At 42.9% G+C, this 15,500-nt stretch overlaps 1 protein-coding gene across 6 annotated transcripts in view; it reads right to left on the minus strand.

The window, feature by feature from the left end:
- Positions 1-2,112: 2,112 nt before the first annotated feature.
- Positions 2,113-15,500, minus strand: part of CARMIL1 (capping protein regulator and myosin 1 linker 1) — a 193,704-nt gene continuing 180,316 nt past the window's right edge. For 4 of the 6 annotated variants that reach the window (XM_039572531.1, XM_039572556.1, XM_039572538.1 and 1 more), the window contains 5 exons: positions 13,434-13,512; positions 10,415-10,642; positions 7,757-7,891; positions 6,010-6,156; positions 2,113-3,164 (listed from right to left, as the gene is read on the minus strand). In XM_039572531.1, the coding sequence (XP_039428465.1) occupies positions 3,028-3,164; positions 6,010-6,156; positions 7,757-7,891; positions 10,415-10,642; positions 13,434-13,512 (726 nt within the window). In that variant the 3' untranslated portion in view covers positions 2,113-3,027. The remainder of the gene's footprint in view (positions 3,165-6,009; positions 6,157-7,756; positions 7,892-10,414; positions 10,643-13,433; positions 13,513-15,500) is intronic. The other 2 variants (XM_039572563.1, XM_039572557.1) reach the window with 1 other exon arrangement.

Here is a 15,500-nt window from a genome sequence, read left to right on the forward strand (position 1 = left end):
GTCCAGGTACCAAAAGCCATAGTGTCAGGCATAACCCCAGCTGGAGCCTCTGAGCCCTTTCTGTGTGATCAGACGGCACAGCACAGCACTGTGGAGATGCCCTCAGCTGCAAGGGGAATGCCAGCAGCATGGCTGGGAGGCAGGCCATCTCTTCTCCCATGCCAAACTCTGCCAGCACAGCTGGAGGTGCTCAGGCAGCACCAGGGTGTGACAGGAAGGAACACAGGGTGTTGGTGGTACTCAAAGACACTGGATGCCCTGGGAGAACAAGTAGCAGCCCTTTCCTTCAGCAGTACCTCTACTGGGTCTCTGTTCAGTCTCCCAGGAACTCCAGGGATCCTTGCCACTGGCAGCCCACCAAAGCAGCTGAACATGGCTTCTGGGCTCTGTCCCTCACCCTCCCAGAGAAGCACATGGGCCAGGATAGGCAGGGATCACAGGAGGCCAACCACAGAGCAGCTCAGGCAGCAGGGGGAAACAAGAGAAATGAGGGTCCTGCCAGCTGCACACCTGCTTGGACGGCCTGCAGCTCATGGAAAAGCAGCACCCCTCCTGCTCTGCAAGGATCCCCCCAACCTCCCAACTTGGCTTGGCACCAGGGCACAGCAGCTGTTCCCTTCCTGAAACACACTGGCACCTACCCATGGCCTCTACGGGCCCAAGATACTGAAAATAAAAGTCATTATTCCTTAAATGCAGAAGACGTACAAGAAGGGTGCTCTGGATGCAACGTGAATTCTTTGCATTCGGGCTGATAGTGCTGGGTGTGCCAGGCAGAAAGAGAGTAAAGAAATGAAAACCATCACTCCTCCCCACACCCAAAGCCACGCACACACAAAGCCAAACCCCAGATCTTCAAGAGCTCTCACTAGCACTCCCTTAAAGTTGTTTCTCCACCACTCAGCCTGCCCACAACACACTGATGGCTGGAATAAAGACTGGAATGGCTTTCTGTAACTAATACGGAAAAACACTGATGTGCAATGAAATCCTTATACTCAGCAAACAAATGTTACAGCACTAAAGCTTTTCTTCTTAACAGCACAAACACATGCTTTGTCTACAGCTTTTGAGACATCCCTGTCTTTGGTTTTCCGATAGCAGGGTGATGGGCACACACTGCTGCCGTGGTTCCTCACAGCAGGACCAGAACAGTACCTCAGATGACTGATGAGGAGGACATCAAGCACAGGTAAAATTCTCAGCAACTAACTGCTCTGGAAGGTAGAGATTATATAAAATTTTTGTCTTAATTAATACCACAACCCTTGCTGTTAATTTTCTTAAATTCACAAAACCAATAATTAGAGCAACCCTTCTTGCATACTTACACTTCTCAGACAGTTGCCTTTTATAGGTCCTAGAGGAATAAAAATTGCAGTTTATTTATGAATAAATTAACTTTCATTTCTAATACAGGTATTTCAAGTTTTCCTTTGCAATTTGTCTTTTGTTCTTACTGATGCCAAATAAATCAAGAGTATCTATGTGAATAGGAAGACGCTGTCTCAATGATTTTAGATAAATGCATTATTTCCAGTCAGGGCAAACCCCAAGAAGAAACCCCCAGCCTTCAGGACCTCTTTCCCACCACCTTGTAGCTGACTTTTGAGATGTAAACCTCTACCAAGTGCTTCTAAGATGTTTTGTTTCGACTTAGCAGCCCTTTATAGGGCAACAGGAGAAGTGGATACAGCAGGCATGTGCACAGGGATCAGACAGAATGTTATCAGACGGGCATGTATCTGAGCACTTCTGTCCAGTCAAGAAGCCACAAAAGGGCCAGAAAAATTGCTCTTGGGAGAGAGTTACCAACCAATTTTAATCTGTCCTACTGGACCAAAACTGAGAATTTAGATAGCAGGTGTTTCTGGCTCACATGAAGGCTACTTTGGTGAAGATTCCAAGGGAGGAGAATAGTAAAGAGATCTTCCTTCAGCAGTTTTATGATGTGTATGTGTCCCGTTCAGCTGGAACAGGCATTTTACTAGAAGCAGAAAAATTATGCAGGTTTTGTCTTAACTGCACACTTTGCCTACCTGACCCAATGTCAGCATTCAAACAGCAGAGACCATCAGACCACAAACAGGGCTGTAAAAACAAAGACTAGTATTTCAGTTGTAAAATCATTTTTTTATTGTTACAAATATACATATGAATAAAATCCCTTCAACCTGTAATGTAAGTGGGTAGCTGTGAAATTTGCATCCCCTCCCTCAAAGCTGAAATATTTGTACAGATGTCGAACTATGTTTCTCATAGAATTACACATTGAAAGGAAGCTAATATGCAGACAGAACCGAGGAAGGCCTCCAGAAAACACCAATATTAATAAAATTTCAATTGCCCTCATTCCAATCAACTATATACATTAATATACGAATGTGGAAGCATACCATGGTTATACATAATCCAAATCCTTCTCTGTTGTGCTTTCTGACAGTACACAAATGTAAGCATTGGAGCTTTATGTACAGTGGGAGAACAGGAAGAAAGAAGCTCCCTATGGGAGAATGTAAAAACCATACCCAAGCATTTAATATATATAATCTATACAAATTATTTTATTAGTGTGCTCTTTTAATATAATTACAATGTGCAATTGCATACCGCAAGAATATATTTATATGTAAGTCACGTGCAGATCTGACACATTTACATTCAGCAGTACAACACATTACCTGCTGTACAGTGTATTAGTGTAAGACAGTGTCCAGTTAATTTGCTTTGCTTTCTAAATGCCCTAATGCAGGGCACTCTTTGTAGCTGCTTCAGAGAAGTTCAAGTAGAATACACGAAAGAATGGCTGGCTTTAGCCAAAGGCATGGAAAGGAATGTCTGCACTGTACAGACCAGAAATTAAGGACCGAATCAATGCCAGGTGTACTGTAAATCATGATTGGAAGATCAGGTTTTCTGCATGGAAATGTACCTGTGGTGAAAGAGCAGCTGACTAAAAGGGCTGTTGATTGCTGAAACCCGATTGTTATAAAAAGCTCTTGCGCTACAAAGCACTTGTACTGATTGCTAAACAAAAATAAAATCTTTATCTGCTTCTTCGCCAGAGTCACTGGACTTGCTTCCCTGATGGCCGTCTTTACTTAAGGACCTCTGCTTCAGTTCCTGGAACTCATGAGACTGCTGCCCAGGGCTTCTTTTTGCAGCTGCATAAAACAGAAATAGGTCTTACTAATGACTGCAGAAGAGAGAAGAAGACGACAAAAAAATAACAATAAAAAAGTCATTAATGCGCATGGGACCTACTCCTGACCTCACTGAATTAATTTGCACTAGTAGGAGTAGCATAGGTCCATTAATTCTTCAAGCCAGAAAAAGGTGAGAAGAGAGAGTGAGCAAGCTTTATTCCACTGTTGGTTGGCAAGCAGGCGAACTTGAAACATGACACTTAGTACTTCATTGTGGCATGGATAAACATTACGGTTAGAAATGGCCTGGAGATTTTCTTCTCATCACACCACTTCCAAACCAAAACAGCATGCTTTTTTCCAGCTGGGATGGATCTCAGGCAGTGCACTCCTGGCTGCTCAGGTGGATGTGCCTGCTGGGCACCCCCCAGACCAGTGATGCACATCTCAGGCAGGCCTGTCTCCCTAGCAGGACACATCTATGTTCTCCCTTTTGACTCAGCAGCTTTGATCACAACAGACACTCACCTCAGCATCCAAGTTACACAAACTGCTTCTCCCTGACCCTACACTGCCAGGTCCCAATGTCCTCTCTATCCCCTAACAGGAGGGACACCCATGGCTCTGAGCTCAACCATCTTTTCTTCCAGATGAGACCACGGGCTCTGCACCTTGCTATGGTCAGGAATGGGGAAAGCAGGAGGGCATACCCACTTCCCACAATCTAAATGCAAACATTTTGTTCACCCAGCACTCAGACATCTCCATAAAGCCAGGCCTTTCTCCAAACCTATAAGCTTCAAAATAAATTGGAAAAGAAGGTTGTAAACCTTGTTGAGATTCCTGATCTAATCAGTGGCCTACAACTGCTATGGCAACAAGATGGTTATACACATCAACCAGGGTGACCTTACCCAAGGACTGACAGCACTAGAAATCTCATACTTGCACTTAAAATGAAACTTTAAACACAGCGGCCCTTAAATGTGACCTTGTTGCAAGTCAACCTCATTCTACCCCCACAAAATTAAATGTTGCCATTACAAGACCTTTGCTCCACCATTTTGGGTAAGGATGGTCGGCTTTGGTTCACACTGATCCTTGTGCCTGACCACTTCTGTGAATCCCTCTCTAGACAAGACGCCAGGAGGTGCTGTGGCCATGCAGCACCACCTCTCCTTCCCCATGTACCACTCACCTGTAGCCTCACCACTGCAAGGGACAGCCTGCCCTGTCACCAGCACACAGCTGCAGCCAAGCAGCAGCCTGCCACTGACCATCTCTGTGGCCACTCCTAATTGTGGCAGGCTGTGTTAGAGACTGCCAGGAATGTGGGAAGTGCAGAGAGGGATCCCAAGGCAGCCAAATAGTTCTCCTGAGTCCAAAATACCTGTTTTCTCATTTGTGCTAGCCAAAATACATGAGGAAATGAGAGCCAGCAGCTACACACTCACTGCATTCTTATCCTGGCTTTGCAAGCTGGGAAACAGGAAGGGATTTTGAGAAAGGTTTTTAAAGCCATTTCATAGAATTGGAGAGGATGATGATGCTGGAATCCTGTAAAAAATATTCAGGCATTTCCACCTTCCAAAACACCACTGCTTTTCAAAGAAATAGGTGCCTGGAAATTTTTTGAGTCATCCTTGACACCAGTACCTGTCTTTGTCTGGCCTTCATTGGCTCTTCAAACAAAACCCAAAACACATCCTGCAGCAGCCATTTTAGTTTATGGCCTGATAAATATAGGCAAGTAGTTTGCCCCATAAATGACTGAAAGATGTATCAGGCATTTAAGTCCACATAGTGCAAGCAGGCTTCTGCCAGAAGAACTTACCCTTGCCTCAATGAAACCGTACACAGGTGACCTGCAGGATCCTGTCTATGGCAGGATCCCACCTTTCAAAACATACTTTATCAGAGAGGTATCTCAGAATGAACTAAAATATAATAATTTCATTATGATAGGGAGGGGAGATTCCCAGTTTGGATGGACTAAGTTTGATTCTACAATACGAAAAGGAAATCAGTTTATAAATTTTGGGCTGAGGAAGGGTTATGTGATGTCTTATAAATAGAAAAACTGTGGGTAAATGGAGTTGCATAAGATATTCAAACATACAATTAAAATACTTTAGAAAAAAGTAATTTTGAACAACTATTTAAACCAACCAGTTAAGAGATAAAGAGAAACATGTAAACATATACCATTTGAGAACAGGAGATTTATATTTTAAAAGCACATAAAGGAACCAAACATTTTTACAGCCTACTGAATGAGCTCACTGTAAGTCAAAGCTGCTCCTCAATGCAGCACCATGCTGGGCTTGGGTTCTTTAGGTGGTGATTTTGTTTGCTTTTGCAACTGAAAAGCAAAGTAACAATACATAATCCAATTTACCCAGTTCTCAAATGGTTTTGTGAGTGATGCACTGAAACTGGCACTAACAATATTCAAGCTGAAATGTATTTTGAAACACTGAAGTGCATGATCTTAGAAAGGATAGGTGTGCAAGCACAGCAAGCAGCAGCCAGACTACCTGCAGCGTGCCAGTGTTGCTGCACTGAGCAGTCACAGGTTGTAGTGAGTGCTCCTCTGCAGAGGGGCTGCTTGTGCTAGATGGGACTGGTCACTGAAGTTGCCACAAAGGAAAAATGCACACACGTCTTATCTGGAAATTTTTTCATGCCATGTAAATCCCATGGGGACAGAAAGATGATTAGAACCCCATGAGATTTTTACCTTTCTCATAATAACAAATGACAAACTCACACTCTTCTGTGGCTTCTTTGCTATTACCATTTATTAACAACTGTTGGTGCCAGTTATCAAGTACCATCTTGATGAAAAATGAAAACTTCTAACCAGAAGTTGGCTGTGCCATCCTCTGCCCAAGCACATTAGCTTCCTCTTCTGCACTGGTAGAATACTGCCCCGGAGTGGTTTTCACGCTGCCAGATGGTTTGGCACAGTCAAGTGCTGCCTCTCTTTTTTGACAATCTCCTGTTTGCTCTAGCAAGGAAAAGGATTCATTTATACTCCTAAGCTGTTCTGCAGGCCCATGTACATAAGGTAGTATGAAAAGTTTCACTTATCCAACCCATTTAATCAATTATTCAGAGGGCAGTAATCAGTATGCCAGTTGCTTGCTTAAATGTAGCACAGATATCTTGGGGTGTTGGTAACTGCAGCCTGATCTCACAGCTGCGCAGTGCAAAGAGGTGTATTTGCAGATTGTCCCATGAAGTACAGTTAAAGTCATCAACATAAAGCAACTTTATAATCAAATATCATCTAACATGTAGCTTTATTTCACAGGAGATATGATTTTTTTGCTAACTCAGACAGATTTGCAGTGATTTACCAGTTGCAGAAATGAATTGAACATGCTAGCCTGAAGTGAGGTAGAAAGCAAGGACAGAGGAATGGCTGAGCGAGGAAGTAGGACAGTAATGAATAAAAAAGAAAACATGAAAAGGAAAAAAAATAAAATGAACAGAATTTACTCTTTCCCAAATAATTTTATGCAAAGCACAGCAGCCCATTAAGAACCTGGCAAGTTAAACTATTGTCAATAAAATATGTAGAGTGCCATGTAGAACCAAACAGAAAATCCTGTGTTTGGCTAATTTGACTGGAGGTTTAAAGGGAGCAAGGAGTAAGAAAGCACAGTGCCTGACTCCTGTTGCTTTTGGCAACATGGATCATTCTGAATGATGGCAGTGGGCTTTGTAGGCAGCACAACTTCTCAGTCTTCACAACCCAGCCTTACATAGCTGCCTCGACTCGCTTGTCCCCCATTCTACTCTGTGAAAATCTGCTGTCAGAATGTGAAAGACACCGCTTTGTTTCACAGTTTAAGTGATGGGAACCACCTTACATGTCTTTCTTGAGGAGAGACCTCAAGGAAGGAAGACATCACCCCCAGACTTCAAATATCATCACTTGTGCCAGTTAACACCATGCTGAGCAACATTTCTGTAACTACTTCTCCACATATCCTGTGCTATCAGAGGATGCTTTAGCTCTTCTAAGAGCCAACTCAGGGCATGAAAATGCATCAGCAAAGGTAGAAATACAGTGCACACATGAAAATCAACAAAGAGAAGAGAGCAGCCTACTGTTGTGCATAAAAGATAAAAGGCACCAAGCCTTGCCCTGGCACACAGAGACTTATTGCCTGAGGAGGGGGAGGTGAACTCAGCCACATGCAGAGACCCCACAGAAAGGAAAACAGAGCAGTGGGCTGGCTGCAAGGAACCAAGTCATGGCTGCTTGCCTGAAAATGTGCTGAAACCACAGAGCTGCATTTCACATTATTGTGTGACCAGTATCAACCAGCATCTTAGTTCAGACCAAACGAACCATAAATATATACCTTAATTGTCCCTTAATTGTTCAGTTACAGTACTAATACCCAGGGATTAATTGTTCACTTGGTTTGGTCAAAGGAAGATGGGGGGAGGAGATGCTGAATAGGTGACCAGATACATTTTCCTCGTGCTTTTCACCTTTAAATGGCTAACGCTCTTCCCTTCCAAGTGAAAACAAATCAGGGGACAATGATGCATAAAATTTCACTAGAAGACACCAGTTATACAAACACTCCTACCTTCTTGAGAAAATGATCTGACTGAGGGGCTGCTCTGACCATCCTTTTCTTTATCAGAAGGAACTTTCTTCAGCACTGGAGGAAGCAGGGCAACTTTTGGGGAACTGGGGCCGGAGGGAGACTCTGGAGCATCCTCTGTGGAGTACCACAAACAAAAGGGTGAGAAGGAGAAATTGTATCTGCACTGAAGCTCACAGAAACAGTGCTGTTTATGATGGGCCAAACCTCAACACAATACACAAACAAGAAATAGCCAGAACCTGAGTCAGAAAAAGAAGGATTCAGGAATTTACATTATGACAAGAGAACAAGTTATATGGACCTCAGTCCAGGGGAAAGACTTTTAGCAGTCAAAGAGAATATCTCAATTGCAGCATTTTTCATGTGTGCTGTTATTGTAGTGCAAATAGAAAGCTGATGGGACCAAGGGATTTACCTGCAAGACATAGGTATGCAATTTGTAAAGAACAGCTGAAAAAAATTTGGATTTTTTTGGGAAATACTTGTTCTAGTTATATTTTTATTGTCCTGAAACATAATGAACTGATCACTTTAGATGTCCTGTTTCACAATTATAAGGCCTAAGAGTGAACCAGGGAAACAAATTACATAAGCCTTACAGAACTCTGTACTTCCACAAATGACTTCCCAGAGCAAAACACAAGGGCATCCATAAAGACTTGCTAAAAAGAAAAAAATACTTCTCTCTTCCGTATTGTAAGGAAATCTGGAACTGAAATTCAAATCCATAGTTTAAAACCATCTTGTTATCTTGATATCTTGTTTCTCTAAAAGGCTGGATATGGATAATGTAAGGCAAGTTGACTATAATCTTTACAGTCCTTACAGGAAGACCTTTTCAGTCTTACACTAGACAGCCCTCATTTGGATAGTAGGGAAGTAGGTTACTTAAACTGCTGCTAAGTTTGCTTCTCAAGGAGTTAACAGTGGCATATGTACACAACAGAGGAACTAGGAAGATACATTAAGCATTGACAGAAGAAAAAATGGAGCTCAGAGTATCACCTGTATTGCACAAAGAGTTAATTCAGTTGCATACTAGAAATTAATATAAATTTATCTCTGCTGAGGAGCCACCATGAAGAATCAATCATTTCACTTACAGCACAGGAAAGCAATGACCTTCCCAAATGCAATTTGGTACGAACAGATACAACAATTCTTCGACCTTCTCCATGCATTTGATACGCCTGTGAGGCCACTTGCTTGGGGAAGCTCAATATCAACACAAGGAGGAGCACAGTGACCAGCAAACACAGCTAGATATAGACTTTCAGTCTCTAACAATTTGGGGACATCTGAGCTGTGTTCCTTTGCACCCAGATTACTTAGCAAAAATTTGCTACCATTTGTGTGGCCATACTGTTGGAAACAACAGCAATGGCAAGAGCACAGAAAGGATGACTGCTTGGCTTTTTCATCATGTTGCCTGGGCATCCTTAGGCAGTGGGTTACTACAAGTACTAGGGCAGAAGTTAGACTGCAACAGAGCTGTGTTGCTTTTATTATTGGCCACAAAACTGGCTTATTATGGGTAAGTATTAATTACTCCCTTGTGTTAAACCCACAGTATGCTCTCTGGGCAGGAAATAGGAGCTGGCAGAAACACATGGCTCAGGTCCTTCTGATACCTCAGACTTTGACATAACACTGCCTGTTTTACAGATTAAGCACCACTAAATAACCCATGCTTTCCTGTTGCATTTATCTTCATGAGCACCTTACCCGACATCTCTCACTTTGATGACCATTTCTAAAATGGTCAACAAAATAAATGTAAATGCACCTAAAAACTTAAGGTGATTTTGTATGTGAACAACATTCTGCCCACGGGAGTGCAGAGACTAAGTAAGCTCAGGTTTCACATCAAGGGCAGGCAGAAGGCTGTAACATCCCTTTGACTCCTCATCCTTACCAGAAATTCCATCATTCTAAGGTCAACGGTGATTATGGGAAAGTCAAGAGGGCTGCAAGCTGTACTTTGGGAAGAGGGGGGTTGTGACACTGGCCTATTAAACAGCAGAAAGACAAATGCATGGGAGAGCTGCTGAAGCATTTCCCACTACTAGAAGCTTTAAGATGATATCTGGGTAGGAGGCAGTCCCGCAGGATTATAAAAGCACAGTTACAGTTCTTTTCAGTCAAAAGCAATAAGGAAAGAAACGAAGGCTAAACAAGGAAAAAGTAAGAGACAGTTGGTTTGTCCAAGTTATTAAGAATAACAGCACTCGCTTGAGGGGCTAAGAGCAGCCTGCCACAAAACACCAAGGACTTAAGAGCCAGGTGTTTGGAGAAAATACATTCATTTTTGTCAGTGCTACTAAAACTGAGCTTTGATGCTGAAGTGCTCACCTCTTCTGTGAAAGCAGGCTAACTTAAAACAGCTCTGCCACTGCCACTACTGCTTCTCACACTTTACTATTGAGGATCACAGATTAAAACATTCTATATTCAAATTAGGGCAAAAAGGGGTGGAAAAGAAAGATGTAAGTCAAGAGCAAGGCACTGAAGAACCTGTCCCTCTCCATTGAACTGCTGTTCCAGATGTGGCCGTGGGAGTCTCCTCCATAGCCCACACAAACAGCAACCAGAAGCACCCAGAGGTGGGGGTAACAACTGCCCAGAAGAGCTTCTCACCAGTACGAGAAGCAGAGCGTGGTTTCTGTGGCACTGTGGGTCGTCCTGCCAGGCTGGGCTTTGCTGACTGCAGCGGGGGTTTTGGACTAGTCGGTGTATTGGAAGAACTTCTTGCCTTTGCACCAGCTTCTGCCTTTGGTTCAGCTTTTGAGTTTTTTTCTGATGATGCTGAGTCGCCTTTATTCGATGAAAACCGACTCTCTGGAAGGGTCTGCTGTTGTTTAGGCACTGAAATAAAAAGACACATAAAATAAAGTCCGCTGCAACACAGAAGGCTCCATGCACAGGTATATTGGTGTGGAAAATACCACCACAAGCTAACACATGCACTGCTATGTGACTGTGTAAAAAGATCCCTAATGTCTTATTCAAAATCACTGCAAGCAAAGCATCTAAACCTGCTAATTTTGACACATGCTAAGCTTTGTGATTCAATTACCCAAGAGAGCAATTGCATGTCCCCCTTTTTAATGTATTTGGGATGATGGCTAGCTGGACCTTATTCCTCCATCATATTTCTAAGAGCAGATGGCACAGCCTACCTGCTGAGAAAACAGTGATGGATCAGTGGAAAAGGCAGCTCTTGACTGTTTTGTGTCCCTACAGACAAAAGGTTGGGTTTCCAAGATCAACAGAGAAATCCTGGCCCAGAAAATAAATCCCAAGTGTGTGACCAGCAGGCTAGATCTTTATATTTGTTGCTTTTAGCAAGCTCTAGAAGAGATTTTGAAACTTAGCCCAGATCAAAGTATTCATTATATAGTATTTTGATTTATCGAATAACACTGTATATGGATTACAGTTTCCACACATTAGTAATTTTACCAATGTGTTTTTTATCCCAAACAAAGACCAAGGTATTTAGAGATAAATTTACAGTGACTTCCAAGCAGTAAGTCTAGCTGTGCAAGCTGGTAGAAAGCCTGCTGGACTCCAGGTTGCTAACAAGCAAAAAGCCTGCCCTACTTTCCTACTCTGCAGCTTTCAGGAGGTTGAAGGCTTATATCTGGCAGTGTCAATGACAATCTTGGAACTTGTAAGTTAGCCTGGGACTTTCAGCAGTTAATCATCTTTAATCTCAGAACAAATTTCAGACTAATTGAAATGCAGACTGGTAGCCCTGGTACTTGGCAAAACCGAGTGTGTGCTCACAGATGCTGACTTGACCTACCTACCTGCTATTCCCATTCAGAAATCCGACTGAACACGGAAGTGCTGAGCACAGATATTCTAAAGGCAGTGGGAGGGAGGGGAGTGTTTATATAGCTTGTTGCAAGCCAATCTCCAGTATGTTTTTCCAGCCTATGTAGGTGTTTTCCAGCCCAGCTGGAGTTAAACTCTGGCAAACCAGACAGCTGTGTGGCACACAGAGATGAGTGTGAGTGCGTGACACGGAGAGTTTGTGTCTCCGTGCACAAAATACTTTCTTGCTGCAAGTGAAACAGCGGCACACCACCGCCTGCACCTGTGCGTGTGTGCACACAAAAAAAGCAGGCAACATCCACACACAAAGCAAGGAATAAAACCCCCAAAACTTATTCTCCTTCTACACCACTATCTGTAGTTCTCCTGTAACAATATTCAGCAATTTTCCATTAACTTTCTTTCTTGTCTTCCTAACCTCAGGCTTTCTAACATTATTAGAACACAGTAATTTAAAATAAATTAGCCCCAGCCAAAGACAAACTGTAGTTGCAACAATGAAAAGGAGCCTTGGGGAGCTCTCAAGCAAGAGTGGTAAAGAAACAATGCACAGCTGGAGGCCAAAAGGAAGGGGCAAGCACAGTGCAGTGAGGTGGGGGTGAAATGTGTCGTATACAGAGACAGAGACCGGAGAAAAGTTGAGGTCAGACACCCCCAGCTACTCCAATGCCCAAAGTGCAGACTATCCTTGCTCCTCAGACTTCAGTATGCTGTCATCAGGAGACACATACAGTCCATAAGGTCCTCCTCAAAAGACGAGCAGGCTTTAAAAGCACTGATTTATAGATTATGGCATGCTTTGAATATGCTTTTTAAAAAAGCTTTAGAAAGACATAAAACTTCAAAACTGATATTTGAAGTGCTCAGTCAAGATGGCCACATTTGGATTTTGATTTCAGCCTGTTTTTCTAGCCTTGCTTCTGTATGTTTTAGAAATCCTGTGTGCCAGGCTTGCAGGATACCACCACTGCTGAGAAATCAGACCTGGATTTCCTAGCTCAGACCACTCCTTTCATGTAGTAAACACAAACCACCAGAGCTGAATCTCTTCTGAAGCCATCACTGGCCAGTCCCAAAAGTATACAGGGAAACCAGTCTGTCAGCTTGTACTCAGGTGGCCGCAGTGTGGCACTGCCATGTCAGGGCCCAGGACTGCGGCTTGACAAGGACACGGAAAGACGAGGTGCAGAGGGAATTGGTGCTGTAAGGACTACAAGGCTGAACACCACTTTGTATACAATGGAGAGTTGCTTTGTGCACATGAGCAGTGTCCAGGGGCCTCCACAGCTTTGCAGACAGCCCTGGCTTCAATCAAACTGGGCAAATCCCGGGAAGAGCCAGCTGCCATTGACTGTGAGTCAGGACTGCTGACAGACTGACAGCACCACAGTCAGCTGAAAGTCAGGACTACTCAAGTTAGTGTGAGCAGACTTAAACCTTGAAAACTGGTCATATTTCCATCCTCAGATATATTGAGCACTTAGTCTTTTTTGTGCACAGACACTTCTGCTGGCTTTGCTGATCCCATTAAAAGCCAGCCTCCTTTCAAAGGCACCCCAGGCACCTGCACCAAGTACTTTCTCTTCTGTGCAACAAGAGTAAAAAGTGAGCCATAAACTCGGCCCTAGAGCTGACTTCATGAACAATGCCATCCATAGCACAAAAACTGAACTTGTTTCTAGTACTTTTCACATAGTGTAAGCTCCTATTTTGCTTAATCAATTGTAGACATTCAATCTGAAGAGGGAAGTGAGATTTTAGACATCAGGCATTTTGCATTTTCCAGAAAGTTTATACCAGGAAACTTATACTGTACCTGTACCACTTCCATCCAGTCGTTCTGAGCTCACTGTTGTGTCAAAAGACTCTCTGGGAGTTGTGTCATTCCCAAGTTTCTGGAAGAGTAAGAAAAGTTCTCATATTAGTAATATGTCTGCAATGAATACAACTCAGGGGTTCTGTAAAGAAAAACCCCCTAATTTGGGAGCCATGAGGCAGAGAAATCAGTGATAGCAAGAAATGGAGCATTCTCTCTCTTTGTTTCAGATCTTGGAGAGTTAAGTGGGAAGAAAACTACCCTGATTTGTAACTACCACTGCCACATGCCTATTAGAGCTGCAATGACACACTGCCTCCTATGTGATGGGTCTCCTAATGTACAGGAGTTGAAACTGTAGGTGCTAGCTGGAAGCAGCCTTTTCTCCAAAGATAGCTCTGCATCTAAAAACTTCTTGTTTGAAATAAAAACCTTTTTCTGAAGATCCAGATTTTGAGTATGACTGCTGAAGGGATCTTATGCTCTTCTACACAGAACAACAACTTCTTATTTTAGATAAAACTGCAACTACAGAAGTAGGAGTGCTCACATACTTACAGGATTCCTCTAGAAACCAACAGACCTTACTTACTGAAAAGTATTCAAAGCTACTCATCACAAGCACGCTGGATGTTCAGCACCTCAAAAGAAAGGGGACTTCTGGTTTATATGCTGATATTTTGCTTAAGTCTTCTATTGTCAAAAACAGGTTTCCTAACATCTTGGCCTCAAAAAAAAAAAAACCAACAGCAGAGACTTTTGTCATGTCATCGATAAGTGAGCTTGAAACCTGTGTATTCACCAGGAGAAGCTTAGATATGCAGCACTTGTAAAAAAACCAGCCTCCTTTTACTGCCTTACCTGCTAGCAAAGCTTAGGCAGAAGGACAAATGAGAGGATTCAAAAAAAGCACATAGAAGTAGGTGCAGGATATACTAAGAGAGAAAGCCTTATAAAGATAAGACTAGGGATAGAAGTGAGATTTTTTTGAAACTAAGGAAGTAGGGATAGACTTCTGCAGGCAAGCAGCTGCAACCTTGATCTTCATTTGCTATTTCAAGGCAGTTAGTATGGCCGATGACTTAAAGCAAATGATTTATTCTGATGACCACTGCATTTGGTTATATACCCACATGAAAGTCATGTTGACACGTTCAGGTCACTGTTACTACTGCTGCAACACCAACTCTGACTGTCCCATAGCATTCAGGAATCTCCACCACGTGCCACACAGTGTACAAACATGATCACTGCCCTTTGGGGGTTATGATCTGAAAGACTGCTAAGTATAGCATGTAGTTAAAAATGGGACAACAGGAAACATAGGAAGGGAGAAAATGGTTACAAGTAGCAGGAGTACATATCTATTACAGAAAAACTGATGCATTTAGAGTGAAAATAGTATTTCGAATACAAGCATAAAGAAATGATCCCTAAACACCCATGCTGGCCACGTGCCTTTCGCTGTGGTGGTAATACGATACAGGCATTTCAAGACAAGATGATTTTAGGGAGTGATGCAGAAGACGTTGTTGGCCTTACAGATTTCCTGATACCTCCACGTTGCTCATGTAATTTCTCAGCTCCTAAAACAAAGCCTCTCTTCAATACAACAAAGAGAATAGAGATGCTGAGTGTTTGCTATTCCTGTGTAAGACCTGGCAGGGTGTCTTGGGGTGACTTTATGATGTGTATCCCATATCACTGCCCTATGCCCAGAAATTAATTCTTGTGCCTTTCTATGCCTTTAAACTGAGCCTGAGAGGGGGAAGGAAAAACTGAGCAAAACTTTTTCAAAGCAGTTCGAAGCTTGTTCAAAGTCACATAGAGATAGTGACTTTTTTTTTTTTCCCCAGTCACCTTTTGGCCAGTTTTTCAGCTTCTTTTCTCTGGAGAGAGACTGAGAGTTGAACCTTTTTTTCTTTCCCTGGACTTTTGGATTTTCTCCCTTTTCTGCTGGACTGCTTCAATATCAGAGCACATCAGGAGGACTTTCCACCGGGCACAGAAGGCCTGGCCTTGGGCCAAGCTCCAGCTCTGAGGAGACCAAAGGGAGGACTCTAACAC

This window comes from Corvus cornix, chromosome 2, assembly GCF_000738735.6.
Source record: "Corvus cornix cornix isolate S_Up_H32 chromosome 2, ASM73873v5, whole genome shotgun sequence".
NCBI lineage: Eukaryota > Metazoa > Chordata > Aves > Passeriformes > Corvidae > Corvus > Corvus cornix.